The sequence below is a fragment of the Macaca nemestrina genome, chromosome 9 (assembly GCF_043159975.1).
Source record: "Macaca nemestrina isolate mMacNem1 chromosome 9, mMacNem.hap1, whole genome shotgun sequence".
Lineage (NCBI taxonomy): Eukaryota > Metazoa > Chordata > Mammalia > Primates > Cercopithecidae > Macaca > Macaca nemestrina.
Genome location: NC_092133.1, coordinates 116,194,173 through 116,215,499, shown reverse-complemented (window position 1 = coordinate 116,215,499; position 21,327 = coordinate 116,194,173). Strand labels below are relative to the sequence as shown.

General features: G+C 40.0%; 1 protein-coding gene across 11 annotated transcripts in view; it reads right to left on the bottom strand.

Annotated features, from left to right (window-relative positions):
• ODAD2 (outer dynein arm docking complex subunit 2) overlaps positions 1-21,327 on the bottom strand; it is a 194,232-nt gene that overhangs the window by 49,490 nt on the left and 123,415 nt on the right. For 10 of the 11 annotated variants that reach the window (XM_071070321.1, XM_071070324.1, XM_071070319.1 and 7 more), the window contains 2 exons: positions 5,689-5,877; positions 3,880-4,101 (listed from right to left, as the gene is read on the bottom strand). In XM_071070321.1, the coding sequence (XP_070926422.1) occupies positions 3,880-4,101; positions 5,689-5,877 (411 nt within the window). Of the gene's footprint in view, positions 1-756; positions 1,462-3,879; positions 4,102-5,688; positions 5,878-21,327 lie in introns of those variants that run through there. The other variant, XM_071070325.1, reaches the window with a different exon arrangement.

The window sequence follows — 21,327 nt, the reverse complement described above, 5'->3', positions numbered from 1 at the left end:
TCGAGACCGGCCTGGCAAACACGGTGAAACCCTGTTTCTACTAAAAATACAAAAATTAGTCGGGCATCGTGGCAGGTGCCTGTAATCCCAACTACTCAGGAGGCTGAGGCAGGAGAATCGCTGAAACCCAGGAGGCAGGGGTTGCAGTGAGCCGAGATTGCGCCATTGCATTCCAGCCTGGTGACAAGACTGAAACTCCATCTCAAAAATAAATAAATAATAATAATATAAAGTATCTTAAGTAATTTTTATATTGACTATATGTTGAAATAACAATATTTTGGATATACACAGTTTATCCTTGAACAACAAAAGTTTAAACTGCACGAGTCCACTTATATGTGGATTTTCTTCGGCCTCTGCCACTCCTGAGACAGTGATACCAACCCCTCTTCTTCCTCCTCCTCTTCAGCCTACTCTATGTGACGATGACAAGGATGAAGACCTTTATGATGATCTACTTCCACTTAATAAGCAGTAAATATATTTTCTCTTCCTTATGATTCTCATAACACTTTTCTTCCTCTAGCTAATTTTATTGTACTAATACATAATACATATAACATACGAAATATGTATTAATCAACTGTTGATGTTTTTGGTCAACAGTAGGCTATTAGCAGTTAAGTTCTGGGGCAGTCAAAAGTTATATGTGGATTTTGACAGTGTAGTGGGTCATCACCCCTAACTCCTGCATTGTTCAAGGGTCAAGTGTATTGGGTTAAACATATTACTAAAATTAATTTCACCGTTTCCTTTTATCTTTTCTTAAAGTGTGACTGCTAGAAAATTTAATATTACATACGTGGCGCATGTGACATTTCTGCTGGGCAGCGCTGCTCTGCACCTAAAATTCAAACTGATGATTCAAACTGAACACATTAGAAACTGACTCATCATATTCCAGACCCTGCTCCGTCACGGTCAGGACAGAATAAACCTCAGCCTTCAGGAGACAGATACACCGCATTCATTGGCCACTACTGTTGAGGAAATTGTCTAACAAAGCAGCTAATCCTAGGATCAATTACTTATGAATAGGCGACAGGGTGACTCTGGTCATTGTCAAAGCCCCTGTCAACATTCAGTCATTGGCAGCTGCAGCAGGAATGTTTGTACAACTGGAAAATAACACGACAAGCATTTGACAAGAAGCGGGCAGCAGGAGTTAGGAACAAAGACAGCCAGGGTTTTGCCAAAATACTGGATAAAATTTACCTGCATTCAAAGTCAGAAATGTTAGCAGTCACACATGTAGTTGTGACACATTCTCTGCAGGTAATTGAACCACCCCGATGTGCCAAAATATTTTGCATTACCTGGCTCATGAACTCTTCCTCTTCGTCTAGACTGAAATCTGGAATAATTTTTTTACTAGACTTTCCTTTATTTCCATATCCAAGCAACTATCAAATTATGATTCTACCAACACCCAGTATGCCACACCTACATTTTTTCCACCTTAAAGAAAACCAGAGAAAGGAAACACAGGTTGTTATGCTTCCCCCATGACCCCACGAGTTCTGGGGCTCAGAACAGAGTAGGAAAAAGAGGTTGAGAGAGACACTCTCCAGGTTACATATTTTTGCTGGTAACACAGCATGGTAAGGCCTGCCTCTATGTTATTGCAGAGTAATTTACAAAAAAAGTACCCCATTCTTTACAGTTTTCCTCCAGTAGAAATAACAGGCAGTTGGAAAAGCAAACAGACTAAAGAGAAAGGCCCCCAAGAAACCCAAGGATAATCTGGGAAAGGCTCTAGAACACAACAGACACAATTTTCCTTCTTTGCTTTTTTCTTTTCTGTCCTTCACTCTAATCTTTCTTACTGCCTTTCTTTTTCTAATTCTACAGTTTCTCTTTACAGAAACTTTCCTAACTGTGTGGGTGGGCAAACACAGTTTCATCACTTTACAAGGTAGGATAATATTCTTAAATGATTTTGGATTATCTATTGTCTTGCATCTGAAGAAATCATTGTGAGTTGCATATACACCAGGTATTTATGTCAACTGAACCATTACATGTACACCTTAATACTTTTTTTTTTTTTTTGAGACAGAGTCTCGCTTTATCGCCCAGGCTGGAGTACAGTGGCAGTGGTGCAATCTCAGCTTACCGCAACCTCCACCTCCCAGGTTCAAGCAATTCTCCTGCCTCAGCCTCCCGAGTAGCTGGGACTACAGGTGCGTGCCAATACATTTTAAAACTTTTCGAGCTTAAACTAACTGGCAGTGGTCTAAGCATATGCTATATGTCAGACATTTCTACCTGGCTACCTAAATAGTTTTCTTTTTTTCTTTTTTTTTTTTTTTAAGACTGCATACTTAGGTTGTGCAAGTCCCTGTTCAATAAAAGTATGTATACTTTTAAATTAGAAATATCTTCCTTTTTGAAATGAGAACACAGTCATATTGAGACAATGGCCTTTTTAGCATTCTTGAACAACTCAAAGTTAATGTTCCAATATGTTTTTTATAATCTACTTTTAAAAATTGTTACTTAGTTTAAAAGATGCCTTTTTTTTTTTTTGCCAGATTTTTGCTTGAAGAAACTAATCTGGCCTAATTTACATGCCATAAAAACAGATTTATAATGGAAAGGTTGACACATTCAAATATAAATTGAGTTTAATTTCAGAAAAATTAACATCATATTCTCCCACTGGAATAGATTTCAAGAATTAATTAAAATAATTGCCTCAAAAATTACCAATTGGTATGTTAAGAGTACGATTCCTCCTAAGATGTTTCGTATCTGGCATATCTAGATTTGACTAGATATGACTAACTGGAGTTTTTAACTCTTAGCTAAAACAACAAGTCCACTTTGGGCATCTATTTTAAGATGTAAATGCATCTGGTGGTCATAGGCTCCAAATGAAGGTAATAAACAGTAAAATGATATTGTACAAGGAAACAGGCTATAGAAAAGAACTAATATTTTAAATCAAATTTTCCTAATACATGTAAGCTGTTCGTGTACTCTAAATATTTTTATATTTATTGCCAGCAAAATATTTTAGGTAGTTTGCAATGTGTAGATAAGTTAGAGTCTCTTTACAGAAACTTTCCTAACTGCCTACTGATGCACAGATTTAAACAAACGAACATGTCTTTGAATCTATCCATTGTTATTATGGTTTAGACTGACAAGCTCCACCTATTTATTGTTTCAGCCAGTTCCTTTGGTGTTTAGTTAGTGCCTATGGTTGCCTCTATCCTTTATTATTTATGTGTTAAGTAAACACTATAGCCAATAGAATTGTGAATACTACTGTTTGTTCATATGCTGTACATTTTCTTTCATCAATATCAAATTATGGAATGATTATTCTACTAAGGACATTTCTATGCTTTAATTTAGAAAAATTCTATCTCCATACAACTTTTCTGCAGCATAAATCATCATAACACACTGGCTGGGCATTGTGGCTCACTCCTGTAATGCCAACACTTTGGGAGGCCGAAGCAGGAGGATCACTTGAGGCCAGCAGTTCAAGATCAGCCAGGGCTGTATGGCAAGACCCTGTCTGTATACAAAATTAAAAGAATTAGCCAGGTATGGTGGCATACACCTGTAGTCCTTGCTACTTGGGAGGGTGAGGCAGGAGGATCACTTGAGCCCAGGAGTTCAAGGCTGCAGTGAACTATGATTATACCACTATACTCCAGCCTGGGCAACCCAGAGAGACCTTGTTTAAAAAGAAAAAAAAAAAATCTTGGTAACGCATGGCTTGAATGCAGCCATGACGCAGCAGGCAGGCACTTTTGTGTCTCTGAATACCTCCTTTAGAGAAATCTTAGTGATGCCTAAGTTTCTTTCCAGCCTACATTTACCACCAAACTTGGACTAAACCACAAAGTCATTCAACTGTACCTTTACTGCACCATTCTCATGCATGGTGATGCAGTTATCAGCATCTTCTGAGAGTTGGTACAAGGCCTGAGCTGTCGCCCGATGCACATTGGTGTCATTCGATTTCAGGTAACGCACTAGTGGAGCCACTGCTTTGTGCTCACCGAAGGCCACTCTATTCCTGCCCCACATACAGCAACGTGAAATAGCTTCTGCTAGATGATGTCTCAATTTATTGTTATTCTGTGCAAAGGAAAATGAATTGGGATCTGTGCATTGTAATGACCCTGCAAAATCATATCGATAAGCACTTTATGTTTATTAACCATTAAGACACCAATGTGTCTAGAGAGAAGGGCCAGCTGGCTGACTACCTAGGTGATGTCTTGAAGGAACTAGTCTTTTTTAGACGGAGTCTCAGTCTGTTGCCCAGGCTGACGTGCTGTGGTGCAATCATAGCTCACTGCAACCTCCGCCTCCTGGGTTCAAGCAATTCTCATGCCTCAGCCTCCCAAGTAGCTGGGATTACAAGTGTCCACCACCACGTCCACCTAATTTTTGTATTTTTAGTAGAGAAGGGGTTTCACCATGTTGGCCAGGCTGGTCTTGAACACCTGGCCTCAAGTGATCCACTCGCCTTGGCCTCCAAAAGTGCTGAGATTACAGGCGTGAGCCACTGCACCCAGCTGAAGGAACTAGACTTTTGGTAGGGTCACCCATGGACCAACGTTCAATCTTGAGTTGTCTTTTTATGAACTGAATGTAGTCAGTGCACTCAAAGGTGACCAAGCATCTGACATCAGTCATTAGCTCAAGGCTAGATTTTCTTTAGAGTAAGTCTACTACACAACACAAAATTACAGATTAGCAAGTTGTTTTGTAATCCAAATATTTAAAGTATATTGGATATTCTTAAAGGGATTCTGCACTTAACTGGGATAAGTGGACTGACTTGATTTCTCCACCCTAGGAATACATCAATATCAGTAATACACCTTGGTTCCCTTGGCTCCTAAGAGGGAGAAGAGAGTGCAGCAAATCTGAAGATACATTTTGGGTCTTCCATTTTTCTTTCTGTATTTTTTGATGCAGCCTATATCCTTCTTCGTATATGTAATTGCCTTGTATGGGCATACTATAACTGAATCGGATGGTTTTGTGTTTATTAAGAGTACTGTTCTCTTGATTCAGGCAACAACTTGGTGTCCTTAACTGAATCTGACAGATACTCTTAGGAACTTGAAGTCTTCTAGACCAACCATCCTTCCAGGGTTTGAATTTCTGCTCTATGACTTTTCTGCCGAGTGTAGTGCAAGCTATGTTCAAATACCTCTGGTCATGGTGAAGTCATTGTCTCTCAAGGCTGCTTATTCTGTCTGGCACAGCTCTGGATAAACAATGCAATCATTGCCAAAGTCTTCTAGCTCAAGAATGCCATCGACTGAAGCTTGCTAAGCTGGGGGAGGCACATTTGACTTCTAACGTTGGCATGAACAACCATCAAGAATCATAACCATGATGTTGGTGGTGAAGATGATAGTTAACACTTACATAGTAGCGCTTGTATTTGCCACTTTACTTGCCAGTGGCAAATAAAAAACAGCTTCTATTTTACAAGGATCTTGCAATATTAACATTTTACAGTTTAAAATACACTTTCACATATGTTAGTCTCAGAGAAACTAAATGAGTTGACCAAATCTCATACCTCATTAGCAATGGGTATTAAATTTGCATCCAGGTTTCTGGACTGAAAACTCATTGTTTTCATCATTACACCATGATAGCTCAGGACAACATGCATGTAAAACAAAAAGATACGTTACTTACTGTATTTGCCAGCTTGGACAACAAAGGAACAACTCCATGATCTGTAATAACAGCTAAATTTTCTTGATCTTTTGCTATGTTGGTAATGGCAGCACATACACTTGCCAAGACTTCTTTGTTATCTGATTTCAGTAAATTGACAATAAGTTCCAAACCACCAACAAAGGAACGAACCATTTCCCCAGCATCCTAGACAAAAATAAAAATAAAGGTGGTATCAAAACTAAGCCTACATTTAAGCATTTTTTAAGAGGCAGAAAGTAACAGTACAGCTGTGAGGTACATCCTTGGCATGAAAGACTACTTCAGCTTAATTTATTTCTATATTACATATTATTTCTACATGTATATGTATAAAGTATGTGTACATATATATGTCTATATATATAAAACATACAAAAATTCAGTTTCAACAAATATTTATTGAATAACTATTACATGAGAGTCACTGTGTTAGCTACTGAGGATATCAAAGTTATTAAAGTACAGTTGTTTCTTACTATTTGCAGTAGCTTTGCTCTGTAAAGTAACTGCAAACACTAGATTAGCCAATACCAAACTGTTTCTCTTAGGAGAAATATAGGATTAGGTTTCTGCAAACCTCTGGCTACAACATTTTCATCAGTTGACGGATACATAACCTTGTTTTATGTGTATTTCTGTTTGAAGACACCTGATTTCATATATTGTTCATGGCCAAGAGCATTATAGCTCATGCAGTGGAGCTTATTTAACACAGATATTTTCTCTTTCAGGCACACCACAGCCTTCTTGCGCTTACAAACCATAGGCAGCACCTCAGCACCACATCTGGGGGCCATTGTGAACAGTGAAATAACCAACAAAAACAAAAATCCAAAACTTACGGCACTAAATGGACTGCAAAATGGACACTGGCTTATAGTATGAGAACTGGAACAAGAAGGCAGAGAATTGCCTTCTTCAACCTCAGCTGAGAACGTGTGCATTGGATAACTCACATATTTCACTTCTCTGCGCACATCCAAGAATGACTGTATTGATTAGGGGGTTACAAGTAAATTTGAGCAAGTAGGCTAATTCCCAAGGAGAATCTGAATAATGTGGATCGACTCTATATATTCTTTTGCCACCATGTTGCTTACAACTGGTGGGGTAGATGGGCATTAAGAAATTACAAGAATAACAAATAGCACTGGAGGGAGGAGGAGATGAAGAGACGACAAATCCACACAATGACGGAACCTCAACTAATATAAAGGTTCAAGGGCTGACTCCCCAAGGCCTAAGGGACAAAGAGTTATCCAGCATAAAAGGGATTCTGATTAGACAAATCATCAAGTTGCATAGATCTGAGAGTGAGAGAGAAGGTGACTTTTTTCTAGTTCAGACTGACTGGAGCATAAAATAGGAAAGGCAGCATGGGAGAAAGTGAGACTTAAGAGGTGAGATCTTGAAGGGTCTCACCTTTAAGATCCTTCAGGAGGCATCTTGGTAAAGAGTTTGGAGTTGATTTTTAAGGGCATTAGAAGGCCCCTGAAGAGGCTGAAGTGTGGGGGAAGGATTTTTATAAATTTTGTATCTTAGAAGATTTCTCAGAATTACAGGGTGCAGGGTTGGGTGGATGTAAAGAATGGTATAGGGAACACGGGGCTATTTCACTAGTCCATATGGGAAGTGGTGACGGTGTGGGTGAGGGTGGTGGTCTCTGCTGGGAGAGAAGAGTGTGGATTTGGGAAGCTTGCTTGGAGAAGATAGAGATGAGTGATTCGAGATGATTCCCATGTCTCTGGCTCAACTTAGTAGGGCTAATGTTGGAAAAGTTGGTTTGGTTTTGCTTGGTTTGGTTTTCTTGGGGTGGCATATGGTATTAGAAGACCTAATTTGAATGAAGTACTCACAGATGTTAAAGTGGAACTATCTAGGATGCAGGTGAATGTATGGGTTTCTGGAGCTTAGGAAAAACAAAAAAAAAACAGGCTGGAAATGGAGATTTGGAATTATCAGAATAAAGACTGTAACTAAAGCCATGCAAATTAGAGAGTGGGGAGTGAGGTGAGAGGGGAGTGAGTGGGGAGTGAGGTGAGAGGGGAGTGAGGTGAGTGGGGAGTGAGGTGTGAGTGGGGAGTGAGGTGAGTGGGGAGTGAGGGGTGAGTGGGGAGTGAGGTGTGAGTGGGGAGTGAGGTGAGTGGGGAGTGAGGTGTGAGTGGGGAGTGAGGTGAGTGGGGAGTGAGGTGTGAGTGGGGAGTGAGGTGAGTGGGGAGTGAGGTAAGAGTGGGGAGTGAGGTGAGAGGGGAGTGAGGTGAGTGGGGAGTGAGGTGAGAGTGAGGAGTGAGGTGAGAGGGGAGTGAGGTGAGTGGGGAGTGAGGTGAGAGTGAGGAGTGAGGTGAGTGGGGAGTGAGGTGTGAGTGGGAAGCGAGCTGAGAGGGGAGTGAGGTGAGAGGGGAGTGAGGTGAGTGGGGAGTGAGGTGTGAGTGGGGAGTGAGGTGAGTGGGGAGTGAGGTGTGAGTGGGGAGTGAGGTGAGTGGGGAGTGAGGTAAGAGTGGGGAGTGAGGTGAGAGGGGAGTGAGGTGAGTGGGGAGTGAGGTGAGAGTGAGGAGTGAGGTGAGAGGGGAGTGAGGTGAGTGGGGAGTGAGGTGAGAGTGAGGAGTGAGGTGAGAGGGGAGTGAGGTGAGTGGGGAGTGAGGTGAGAGTGGGGAGTGAGGTGAGAGTGGGAAGTGAAGTGAGAGTGGGGAGTGAGGTGAGAGTGGCGAGTGAGGTCAGTGGGGAGTGAGGTGAGTGGGGGGTGAGGTGAGAGTGGTGAGTGAGGTGAGTGGGGAGTGAGGTGTGAGTGGGGAGTGAAGTGAGTGGGGAGTGAGGTGAGTGGGGAGTGAGGTGTGAGCGGGGAGTGAGGTGTGAGTGGGGAGTGAGGAGAGTGGGGAGTGAGGTGAGAGTGGGGAGTGAGGTGTGAGTGGGGAGTGAGGTGTGAGTGGGGAGTGAGGTGAGAGTGGGGAGTGAGGTGAGAGTGGGGAGTGAGGTAAGCGGGGAGTGAGGTGTGAGCGGGGAGTGAGGTGTGAGCGGGGAGTGAGGTGTGAGTGGGGAGTGAGGTGAGTGGGGAGTGAGGTGTGAGTAGGGAGTGAGGTGTGAGTGGGGAGTGAGATGAGTGGGGAGTGAGGTGTGAGTGGGGAGTGAGGTGTGAGTGGGGAGTGAGGTGAGAGTGGGGAGTGAGGTGAGTGGGGAGTGAGGTGAGAGTGGGGAGTGAGGTGAGAGTGGGGAGTGAGGTGAGTAGGGAGTGAGGTTAGAGTGGGGAGTGAGGTGAGAGTGGGGAGTGAGGTGAGTGGGGAGTGAGGTGAGAGTGGGGAGTGAGGTGAGAGTGGGGAGTGAGGTGAGAGTGGGGAGTGAGGTGAGAGTGGGGAGTGAGGTGAGTGGGGAGTGAGGTGAGAGTGGGGAGTGAGGTGAGAGTGGGGTGTGAGGTGAGTGGGGAGTGAGGTGAGAGTGGGGAGTGAGGTGAGTGGGGAGTGAGGTGAGTGGGGAGTGAGGTGAGTGGGAGTGAGGTGTGAGTGGGGAGTGAGGTGTGAGTTGGGAGTGAAGTGAGTGGGGAGTGAGGTGTGAGTGGGGAGTGAGGTGTGAGTAGGGAGTGAGGTGAGAGTGGGGAGTGAGGTGAGAGTGGGCTCTTTCTGGTGTCCCAGGTGTGGGCCAAGGAAAAGGATATGTCAGAAGATCCTGAGGTCAGATCTCCTGCTTCCCTGAGGTCGTATGGGGGTGAGTGAAATGTCCACCAATCACTTGGCTCTATCATTTTCTCAAATAAAAATAATTCACATCTTTTGCCTCCCAGCGGTGTATCAGGCGTGGTACTACGCACTTCACATAAGTTATTTCAGTTAAACCTCACAGGAATCATGCAAAATGGGTATTATTTCCATTTTAGATTTTTAAAAGTGAGGCTCAAAGAGATTGAACCTTATAAACTAGATTGTATCCCTCATGAAGGTAGGCACTATGTCTTACTCAACTGAGTGATCATTAGAAACCGTAAATCTGATCATCTCATCTCCACGCTCACCAAATTCTTCCACAGCGCCCCCTACCCTTAGGATAAAATTCAAACTCCACAACGTTGTTTGCAAACCCTTCAAGGTGCACCCCTGGTTTATCTCTCCAGCCTCAACTTCCCTGCCTTGACATCTCTTCTCCAACCTCCCCTACACACACCCTGAGCCAGTGGCTCCCTATATGAGCTAATAATAACAACCCTGGCACTCATTCCCTGAGAATGTGATTCATTAAGTCTGGGTGGGGTCCATTAAAATATTTGTATTTTAAAAAGCTCTCCAGCCAGTATTGGGAACACTGCTTTATGAATTAGTCCTCAGGTTTCATGTCCTCAAATGTGCATGTCTCCACGAGTCTGCACAAAGCTTTTCTGTCTATCTTCCTCTTAGCTTGGGAATGCCTACACATCTTCAGCTGCCAACTAAGGTATGCTTTTCTTCAAGAAACCATTCCTGAACCTGAAGTCTGGGTTAAGCGGCATCTTCCATCATACCTGGTTCTTGTGTATTACAGCATCTATTCACTCCTCGTAGTTGTGGTTTCTTTGTTTGCCTTTGACCCTGAACTGTAAGTTCCAGGAGGGCTAGGACTCTTTCTGTCTCGTTCACTGTTGTATGCCTGGTACCTATGCCACTTTCTAGCAGTTAGTAGATACTCAATTAACTGATACTCATTCATTGAATTTTATTGTTTGCAAACTCATAGCCTTAAAAGAAAACTTTCACTGTGGGTACAACAAACCAAACTAAATTCCTACTAAATGGTGAAGGCAGGACATGACTCGGGTTCCACCCAAGTGTGAGGGCAAAGCCACCTTCTCTGTGTAACATGTTGCCTTACGTGATTGCTGAGAGAAGTGACAGCAGCAATATTGGTGGCCCGGTTCTCAATACCAAATCTAAATACAATTTCTGATAGTTAGGACATACTTCTAAATTCTGTTGTATTCATAAGCTTATTTGGAAAATAGTTAATTGCTGTTCTTTGTAAAATTCTACAATAAAGATTTTTATGTAGTACTAAAGAAATTATTATATTTTCAATTGTCTTCTATACTGTTACTTTATTACAATTCTATGCATTAGGATGCTCTCAAATCAAAATGCTATAAACACGAATGTATTAACCTTGAAATATCCAACGCTACTTAATTCTAATTACCCTTTGAGGCAGTTAGTGGTGGTAGTTGGAGCAGTAGTATTTGCATGTCACAGATGAAGAAAACCCAGAGGAATAAATTAACATGTAAAGGGTAAAGTGACAGAGTGGCAGAAGCAGGATTTGATTCCAGATCTGTCTGAACCCAGAGCCCCTTCACAATATTGAGATTTGTAAATCCTAACCATATACTTGGCTCAAATGAGGCCATGCACATGTAAATTCAAAAGCAGAAACAGCAGCTCTTGGAATTTCAGGGGACTTCAAAAGCATAGCCCCAAAGCTCAACTTTTCCAAGGATCACCTTGGTCCAACTGTGTTGCTATAAAGGAATACTTTATAAATTACGGGGTAATTTATAAAGACGATAAGTTTATTTGGTTTATGGTTCTGCAGGCTTTACAAGAAACATGGTATTAGCATCTGCTTCTGGTGAGGGCCTCAGGAAGCTTCTATTCATGGTAGAAGGTGAAAGGGAGCAGGCATCACATGGTAAAAGGAAGGAGGCAAGAGATGGGAGGGAGGTACCAGACTTTTTAAAAGACTTTTAACAATCAGTTCTGGTGGGAACTAATAGAACAAGAACTCACTCATTACGAAGCTGGCACCAAGGCATTCATAAGGGATCAGCCCCCTCGACCAAAACTCCTCCCATTAGGCCCTACTCCAACAATGGGGATCAAATTTCAACATGAGGTTTGGAGGGGAAAATATCCCAACTATCTCAGTGATGTTGTATGTGTCAATAGTCTCATACATTTGTCAATAACAAAATCACAGAACTTCTTTTTTTTCTCAAGAAAAATGGGAGGAATTCTGGACAGATGATAGTGGCAAAGTGTTGGAATCTTACTCTCCCTATGAAAACAGTGCAGATAGTAGAGCAAAACAAAAAACACAACGGACAATATACACCATAGTAGGTGAACGAAGTATCCACACTGACCCCAAAGCACAAGCAGACTTGGAGGGACAAATTAGCAACCACAGTGGGAAGGCAGAGGCATTTGGGAAGGTCTTGAGAGCCAAGAAACCCCAAAGGGCCATGAAATTCTCACTGGAAAGTTACAGAACGGCAGCAGAAGCAGCTGGGAATGGACTTTTCAGGCTGTGATGAACTGATAAGACTACAACACCACAAAGTCTGATGGTGCTGGGGCATTCTGTTAGGCCTGAGTTCCATGAATTCGTAAAACTACAAACTGAAGCCTTTTCTGGGACAAAGCCCTGCACGGAAGAGAAACTACAAGGAATTGCATCATCCAAATTGAGCAAGGCAGGGACACTGGGATGAAGGACTAAGAAAGTTCAGATAAAAAGAAACGGTGGAAGCAGAGGGGCCAGAATGCACCCTGCATCACTGTGAAGATGATAACAGAATCGTGGGAATCAAGAAAGTAGCAGTGCCATCCTGGTCCACATCTCCCTTCTAAAAGACCAGGGAAACTCATTTCACTTACAAATGAGCAAGGGCCAGGTGCGGCGGCTCACGCCTGTAATCTCAGCACTTTGGGAGGCTGAGGCAAGCAGATCACTTGAGGTCAGGAGGTTGAGACCAGCCTGGTCAACACAGTGAAATCCCGTCTCTACTATAATACAAAAATTAGCTGGGCATGGTGGCGTGCACCTGTAATCCCAGCTATGGAGTCGCTTGAACTCGGGAGGCAGAGGTTGCAGTGAGCTGAGATTACGCCACTGCACTCCAGCTTGGGTGACAGAGCAAGACTCTGTCTCAAAAGAAAAAAAAAAAAAAAGGAACATAAAAGACTCCAGTCAATTTCCATATAGAGTTATTATAAGAAATAAAAAACATGAACAGACACTTCTCAAAAGAAGACATTTCTGCAGCCAACAAACATGAAAAAATGCTCAACATCACTGATTGTTAGAGAAATGCAAATCAAAATCAATGAGGTACCATCTCATGCCAGTCAGAATGATGATCATTAAAAAGTCAAGAAACAACATATTCTTGAGTCTGTGGAGAAATAAGAACGCTTGTACACTGTTGGTGGGAGTGTAAATTAGTTCAACCATTGTGGAAGACAGTGTGGTGATTTCTCAAGGATCTAGAACCAGAAATACCATTTGACCTAGAGATCCCATTACTGAGTATATACCCAAAGTAATATAAATCATTCTATTATAAAGATACATGCACACATATGTTTACTGCAGCACTATTCATAAGAGCAAAGACATGGAATCAACCCAAACACCCATCAATGATACACTGGATAAAGAAAATATGGTACATATATATACTGTGGAATATTATGCAGCCATAAAAAGGAATGAGATCATGTCCTTTGCAGGTACATGGATGAAGCTGGAAGCCATCATCCTCAGCAAACTAACACAGGAACAGAAAACCAAACAATACATGTTCTCACTCATAAGTGGGAGCTGAACAATGAGAACACGTGGACACAGGGAGGTGAACAACACACACTGGGGCCCGCTGGGGCACAGAGGGAGGGAGAGCATCAGGATAAATAACTAAGACATGCAGGGCTTAATACCTAGGTGATGGGTTAATAGGTGCAGCAAACCACCATGGCACACATTTACCTATGTAACAAACCTGCACATTCTGCACATGTATCTTGGAACTTAGAATAAAAGAAAAGAAAATAAAAATAAATAATAAAATAAAATTTCCCTGTAAACATAAAAAAAAGAGAATAAGGAGCAAAATCATGCTCTTATGTAATGAAAGCACATTAGAAAGACATGCCTACAAAACAGATGAAAACTGTAAGATAAAATTTCAATAGGAGCTAAAGGAAAATAATACAAGCAATGAGGGAAAAACCTAAATTAGAATTGCTGAAGGTGTAATTAGGTGATTAATTTGAAAAACAACTTTTTAAAAGACAGATGAAAGACATCCATAAAGAATTAAATATAAAATAAAAATGTATTTTTGAAATGAAGAGTGAACTAGAAGGAGCACAAGAACAAATAAAGATAATGGATAATCTTTTTCAATAGAAGATCTGAAAACTGAAAGGTAATGTAAAAATAGTTAACAAAAAATTCAAGGCAACAAATAGGCAGAGAAGTTCTAACACACGTATGTAAGAGTCCCCAAGAAAGAAAACAAACCTCTACAATAGGGCATATTTTAAAATCTAGAATAAAAAATCTTTCTCCTAAAATAAATAAAACCTGAGAGTATATTGAAAAGTTATATATTTGGAAAAATTGACCCAGAATGGGGTAATGTAAAGATATATTCTGGTATAACTTCTGGACTTTAAAAAAAAAAAATTCTATAATCAGTCAAGCAAAAAGACCAAGTCACTTTTTTTTTTTTTTTTTTTTGAGATGGGGTTTCGTTCTTTGCATGATCTCAGCTCACTGCAACCTCTGCCCCCCAGGTTCAAGTGATTCTCCTGCCTCAGCCTCCTGAGTAGCTTGGATTACAGGCGCATGCCACCACACCCAGCTAATTTTTGTATTCTTAGTAGAGATGGGGTTTCACCATGTTGGCCAGGCTGGTCCCGAACTCTTGACCTCAGGTGATCCACCCACCTCGGCCTCCCAAAGTGCTAGCATTACAGGCATGAGCCACCATGCCCGGTCAACGAAGACACTTCTAAGGGAAAGAGTAAGACATTATCATTAGACTTTACAATAGTAATGTTTGATGATGAGGGGAAGGGAGTGATACCTCTAAGCTACTCCAGGAAAGAAAATGCAAATCGATGTTCTAATATTGAGTCAAAATGACCTTCAAAGTAAAATATATAGATATATAGTTGAAAATATAAAACTTTTATAAATATGGAAGGTTTCTAGGAATGATGTTAACACATGCCCTTGACTTGAGAATGAATGTCAGATCTCCAAAAAGTCTAGAAGGCCATTAACAAAAGGGCCGTCAATGTCTTAAAATCCTCTATTGGTTTCATTTTTCTTCAGAATAATCATTGGCATGACATTCAGGCATTTTCCTGATCTGACCCAACCTCACTCTCTTCTCTCCCAGTCTTCTCTTTGGCATAATCTACACTCCAGCCTTCTGGGATACTGTCTCCTAAAGTTCCCGGTTCCTGTACATCTTTGAATCTCTTATTCTCTTTACTGGGATTCCCTTTCAAACTCCCACAAACTCCTACTTAGCCCTGCAAACTCTAACTCAGCTTCTAATAGCAGCCAATTATTTGCCCAGGGCCCAATTACAGACAATGAGGTCTGAGATGATGTCTCCGAGGAATCCTCTGGGAGTTCTCCTCCTTATAAGGCAGGAATCATCACAGGTCACAGCAAGGAATGGCAAAATTGAAAGGAAAATTTCAATTTTCCTTTCAGGGTCAGCTACACTTTGGTTTGTCCAGGGTCAGCTACACTTTGGTTTGTCCAAGTGCACTTTCCAGTATGCTTACCGTGTTACAACTTATCTCCTCTATATGCGCGCTGCCTGATGACCTTTTTGAGCTGCAGAATTGACTAATCCTAAAATCTGATGTGGTCATTTACAGCTAAGGGCATCTGTAGTCTTTTGTTCTTCATATTGTAATAATTTTCTTACAGATACTTCCCCCATTAATTATTGGGATCTTCCAGGCCAAAGAGACCCAGTCTTCTTGGTCTTTGATTCTCCCTTGGGATATAGACTTATGTCTATCACTCAGTGAACATTCAATAAATATTTGTTGAACGGTGAAAAATAAAAAAGGGGATTTTAACTTTAAAATACTTAGCCATAGTTACAAACACTTAAAAGGAACAGAATATTAGCTATGTCTGATGGAATATAAATTGATGAAATCAGTTCAACAAGCCAAATTCCAAATCAGTTTTGCTCCTCTGGAGTTGACCTCACAGCGTCTAATGACTTCCCAGTTCTCTGGTTGCTTCATCAGTAGGGACGATCAACCATAGAACTGGGGCCGTACTGGGAAAAATGACAAAAGTGATCACATATGCCTCCGATCCAAGAACTTCCTAAGGTGCGTGGTATGAGATACCAGGAGCCAAAGTCCCAGTGAGATCATGGACACAGCTCAACAGGGTCCCATAAGGTTCCTAACGGTTCCTAATCCGTGGGACAAGGAAACGTTAGTCTCAAAACCCTGCAGGTCCCCCCAAAGTTTATTTGTTTTGAAGGTGAGATTTCTTTCTTTTCTTTTCTTTTCTTTTCTTTTCTCCTTTTTAGATTTAAAGATTTTAAACATATGACGTCTTCCCTCACATAGTTTCTATGGAAAGGGAGGCAGTATATCGAGGATGGAAAAAGTAATTATTCTGCCAAAACTGTCTTTCACTAATGCTGAACGACTGGGCAAATTCACCACATTTTCCACCTTCTCACATGTCTTAAAAACCTAGTCTTTGCCAGTTTCACCACTGGTACAATGTTGGTTATGCACAATTCAAATGTTCATGTGTAATGGCAAAACCCTTAGTAATAACAATGATAGTAAAAATAACAAAAGGTTAAGTTTTGCAATTTATAAAGGACTTCCACATGTATTATCTGATATGATCTTCACAACGTTGTCTTAAGGAGGCATGAAATTTTTGTCCTATAGACATAAAGACTTGAAGTTCATGAATAGTTAGTGGCAAAACAAAAAACTGACCTTAGATTTTCTGAAATCTTGTTTAACATTTTTTCACTATACTCTGTGCACTTAAGACTTGGAAGCACCCACAATTATTTATTAGATTAAACCTAGTTCACAGAGATTCAAAAGAATCTTCACTACTTATGAGATTAATAATCTTAAAAAAGGTGAAGTTATTTTACCAAGATCATCCCCTAAGACAAACAAAAAGTCATTGAGAAAGAGAATATGAAATGCCTTCATAATGGTACTAAAGTAAAGGTTGGATGGTTAAATAAGCAGGAAACGGTGTCAAGTTCAAAGGTAATAAAATCAAGTAGAATACACAAATATGATGAAAAATATAAAACAGCAAATACATTTGGTTAAAATTCAACTAATGGGGAAAATATTAAGACATTATTTACAGATTAATGAATAAAACAGAAAACTGGGTGTTTTGGCATAGAGCAATTAAATTAATGGGTATGAAATTCCTTCTCTTGCCTCCAGCGAAAAGCACTGGCAGTTTTCTGATGAGGTGAGATATACATAATGCAACTTTAAAGCACCTACAAGGCAAGCGTAACATGACTCAAGACAAAAATTTTTAACCAGGAGAGCTATAAAAACACCACTCTGGGCCATATAGAGACCACAGGATGCATAATATAGTATTTGAAAAAGAGTTTAAAATAGCACATCACATACAGAAATTTTTTAAATCACACACTCACATTAGAATAGCATGTCAGAGAAGTGAAAACTGAACAGGCAAATCTTGCCCTCAAAAGCATATTTAATAAATTAAATCCTTTAAAAATTCTCAATACAGCCTATATATCCTCAAGCACAGAGAGTTTGTTTGTGTTCCTCTATCACAATAAGATCCTTGTTCTGTTCCCAGTAGTTAACAAGTCCTACAACTTAAAAAAAAAATTATTGCTGATTTAGACTTACCTTAACCTACCAAATGTAGTACTTCAAAAATCAAAATTAGAATATCAATTATTACCCTTGTCCTTGTGAACCGAAGGAAAGGAAAATTAGCTTGGGTAAAGGAAATGATGCCGTTGTTATAGTCTAGATTTGCATAGCAAAAAATGCATTACCTGTTGACGGTAGCTTTATCCAATTGAACCACAAGAAAAGCAAAAAATAAATGGAATGGTTCTGATTTGTTTCTGCTTCTCTAGCCTGAGTTTAGATAACTTTCTTAAATATCACAGATAAGTGTGATTTTTCCATTTTACCATGCCCTGTGTTGATTCTGCTTTAGATGTAATATAAAGCAGAATTTAGATCTCCATTAATGAGGAGATCTAAATTGTGAGGTACCATTGTGTAACCAGAGGCTTAGAGTTAATTACATGACATTCTTAACCAATGATGTATTTGGAAGAACTTTATAACAAGTATAAGGTGCTAAACAAATGTAAGTCATATATTATCACAAAAGTTATTATTTATAAATCTATGTGTGTGTATCTATGCATACGTCTTTTATATAGGAATATATGTATATATTAAAGAATTGAAAATGTACATATATTTAAATGTCTTTCCTACTTATATTCAGTAACCCACAGATTAAGAAGAGTAAAGTAATTTCCTGTTCAGATTCAGACAGATGCTTCTAAACAGTGAGTTGTACAGATTAGGCAAAGAACAACACTTGAAACCATAATTACAAGAAAAAAATCTAACCATATGATGTATTATATTCCAAAAACAAAGAGTCTTCAATTTACGAAGAGATTGTTTTCCAAAAGTTTACTTGTTGGATCTGTTACATAACATTTTTCTGTAGACACGTGGTTAGCTTCCCAACTTGGTAGATAAGAGTCTACTAACTCATAATGGATGTAAACTATAACATTATATTAACTGTAACTAATCTTCATTTTTATGAATGCTCTCCTAATATTCCAAGCCAGCTCTCTGGTCTCCCTCATCCTTTCTGCTGTGTACCTTTAGCCAATTTTTACATTAAATAGTTTGCATAGGCCTACTCTCTCATTTATCGAAGTTCCTCTGAAAATAAATGCAGAGTTTAATGCAGAATTCCAGATGTGGTCCAACTAGAGCAGAGTATAGTGGAATTCTTATCTTCTGTGATTGAGACATGGTATTTCTGCTGGTGTGGCAAACTCCAGAAGCTATTTCAGCCTCATGTTACTCTATTTGTTCACATTAAGCTTTAAAGTCAGCTGAAATTCCTGTGTCTTTAACAAGTGAATTACTATACAGCCAGGACTCCCCTGTCCTGCCCCTATGGGATTTCTAGCTACTCTTTATTGCATTAATTAAGTTGAACAATTTTCATATAAAAGAGAACCTTTTAGATGTAAATTTCACCTTGTGAAACTTTTCTAAATCTATGTAATACTTAGAGAAACCAGTTGAGCTATCTGGATGTCTTGAAGTAAATAATTTATCTGAGCATTCTTACGTCTAAAACAATTCCTTTGGGAGGCAGAAAATATAGTTTTCAAGACAGTGGTTCTCAAATTTTACTCTATATTGGAATTGCCTGGAGAGTTTTAAAACTTCCTAAGTTCAAATGCTATGGTTTGAATGTTTACGTCCCCTCCAAAATTAATGTGTTGAAACTTAATTGCCAATGTAATAATATTAAGAGGTTGGACCTTTAGGAGACGATTAAGTCATGAGGATGGAGCTGTAGTGAGTGGAATTAATGTCTTTATAAAAGAAGCTACACATAGCAAGAGGCGCTATTGCCCTTCCCAATTCTGCCACGTGAGGACACAGCAACCAATCTTGGAAGCAGAGAGCAGCCCTCACCAGACACCAATGCCAGTGCCTTGATCTTGGACTCCCCAGCCTCCAGAATTGTAAGATATAAATTTCTGTTCTTTATAAATTATCCAGTCTGTGGTATTTTGTTACAGGAGCACAAATGGATCAAGTCACCCAAGTTGCACCAATACCAATTGATTCAGAATGTATTCATTGGTGGGTGGGGATGGGAGCCAGCATCATAAAGATTTCTACGTGAACCCAGTGCTTGGAAACTACTGGCTTAAGAGTTAAGTCCCATAGTGAAAAAATTTGGGAGCACATTCCAGCATCATCACTATTAGCAATGTGGCTTTCAGCAAACTACTTAACTTCCCTAAGCTTCAATTTCCTCATCTGTAAAATGGAGCTAATACGCTTTTACTCTTCAGGATTGTTAAAAAGATACATGTTAAACATATAGCAAGATGCCTGGCATATGATAATAGTGTTTATTATTATTATTTTTAGAAAGTATTTGTTACCAATAGTTTATACAACTAAAATAATCATTTTAATGAATAGCCACTTGAAATGTATTTGATTCCACATGTCATTAATCCTTATGAATGTGTTCAAAATATATAACTTGGATAACAATAAACATTGTACTGTATATTCAATGCCACTTTAAAACCCAAAGAAGGGCCAGGAGTGGTGGCTTATACCTATAATCCCAGCACATTGGGAGGCCAAGGCAGGAGAATTGAGACCAGCCTGGGCAACATAACAAGACTTCTGATTTTACAAAAAAAAATTAAAAATTAACTGGACATGGTGGCATGCACCTGTAGTCCCACTTACTTGGGAGGCTGAGGTGGGAGGATCACTTGAGCCCAGGAGTTTGAGGCTGCAGTGAGCTATAATCACATCATTGCACTCCAACCTGGGCAACAGAGCAAAATCCTGTCTCAAAAAAAAACTGAAAAGAATGAGTTGGCAAAAATACACCCTTGACTATTATTAGATAGTAAGTTTATGTTTATATACCTAAAACCACTTTTATTCATTAATTCATTTATTCATTCAGTAAATTAGGAGTCTCAGAAATATAAGGTACTGTATGTTGTACATTGTGAGATTCAAAAATAAATAAAACCTAGATCAGTGATTCTCAGCACTGCTTTCACATTATAATCACTTGGGGTGATTTCTTAGAAATATGAATGCTCAAACTGGGCATGGTGGCTCACACCTGTAATCCCAGCATTTTGGGAGGTTGAAGTGGGCAGATTACTTGAGCCCAGAAGTTCGAGACAAGACTGGGCAACATGGTGAAATCCTTCTCTCCTGAAAGTACAAAAAAAATTAGCTGGGCATGGTGGCATGTGCCTGCAGTCCCAGCTACTCAGGAGGCTGAGGGGGGAGGATCACTTGAGCCCAGGAGACAGAGGTTGTATTGAGCCACAATTGCCCCATAGCACTCCAGCCTAGGTGACAGAGTCAGAACTTGTCTCAGAAAAAATAAAAAGATTAAAAAAAGAGAAAGAAGAAAGAAAGAAAGAAAGAAAGAAAGAAAGAAAGAAAGAAAGAAAGAAAGAAAGAAAGAAAGAAAGAAAGAAAGAAAGAAAGAAAAGAAAGAAAGAAAAGAAAGAAAGAAAAAGAGAGAGAGGGAGGGAGGGAGGGAGAGAGGGAGGGAGGGAGGGAGGGAAGAAAGAACAGATCTCATTCTCAATGATACAGATTTACTGAACAGGGAGAGGACTCTGGAATAAGAATTTCTTTTATGCTCTCAAGTTTATTTTAATGTGTAGCCAGGGTAGAGGATTACTTATCTGGATAATTTCCAAAATGTGGTGGTGTTACCTCCAAAATTATAGCATAGTGTCAGCAAGTGCATATATTTAGTTTAAGAATAAACAGAGAGGAAGCATGTCTGAAATGGTGGAATAGTGACTTCCAAAAATCTTATCCTCCATAACAAAAAGAACACTGGCAAAAAGTGGTAAAAATCAACATTTTCCAGAACTCTCAAATTTAACAAAAGGTTTGCAACAAACAGCATCTATTCAAGAAAAATGCCTGAATCTCAGTTAGAAAAATGAGCTTTGTAGTATTTTAACTTTCTCTATTCCAATCTCCCTCTCTCCAGCTCTATAGTAGCCTTGAAGAT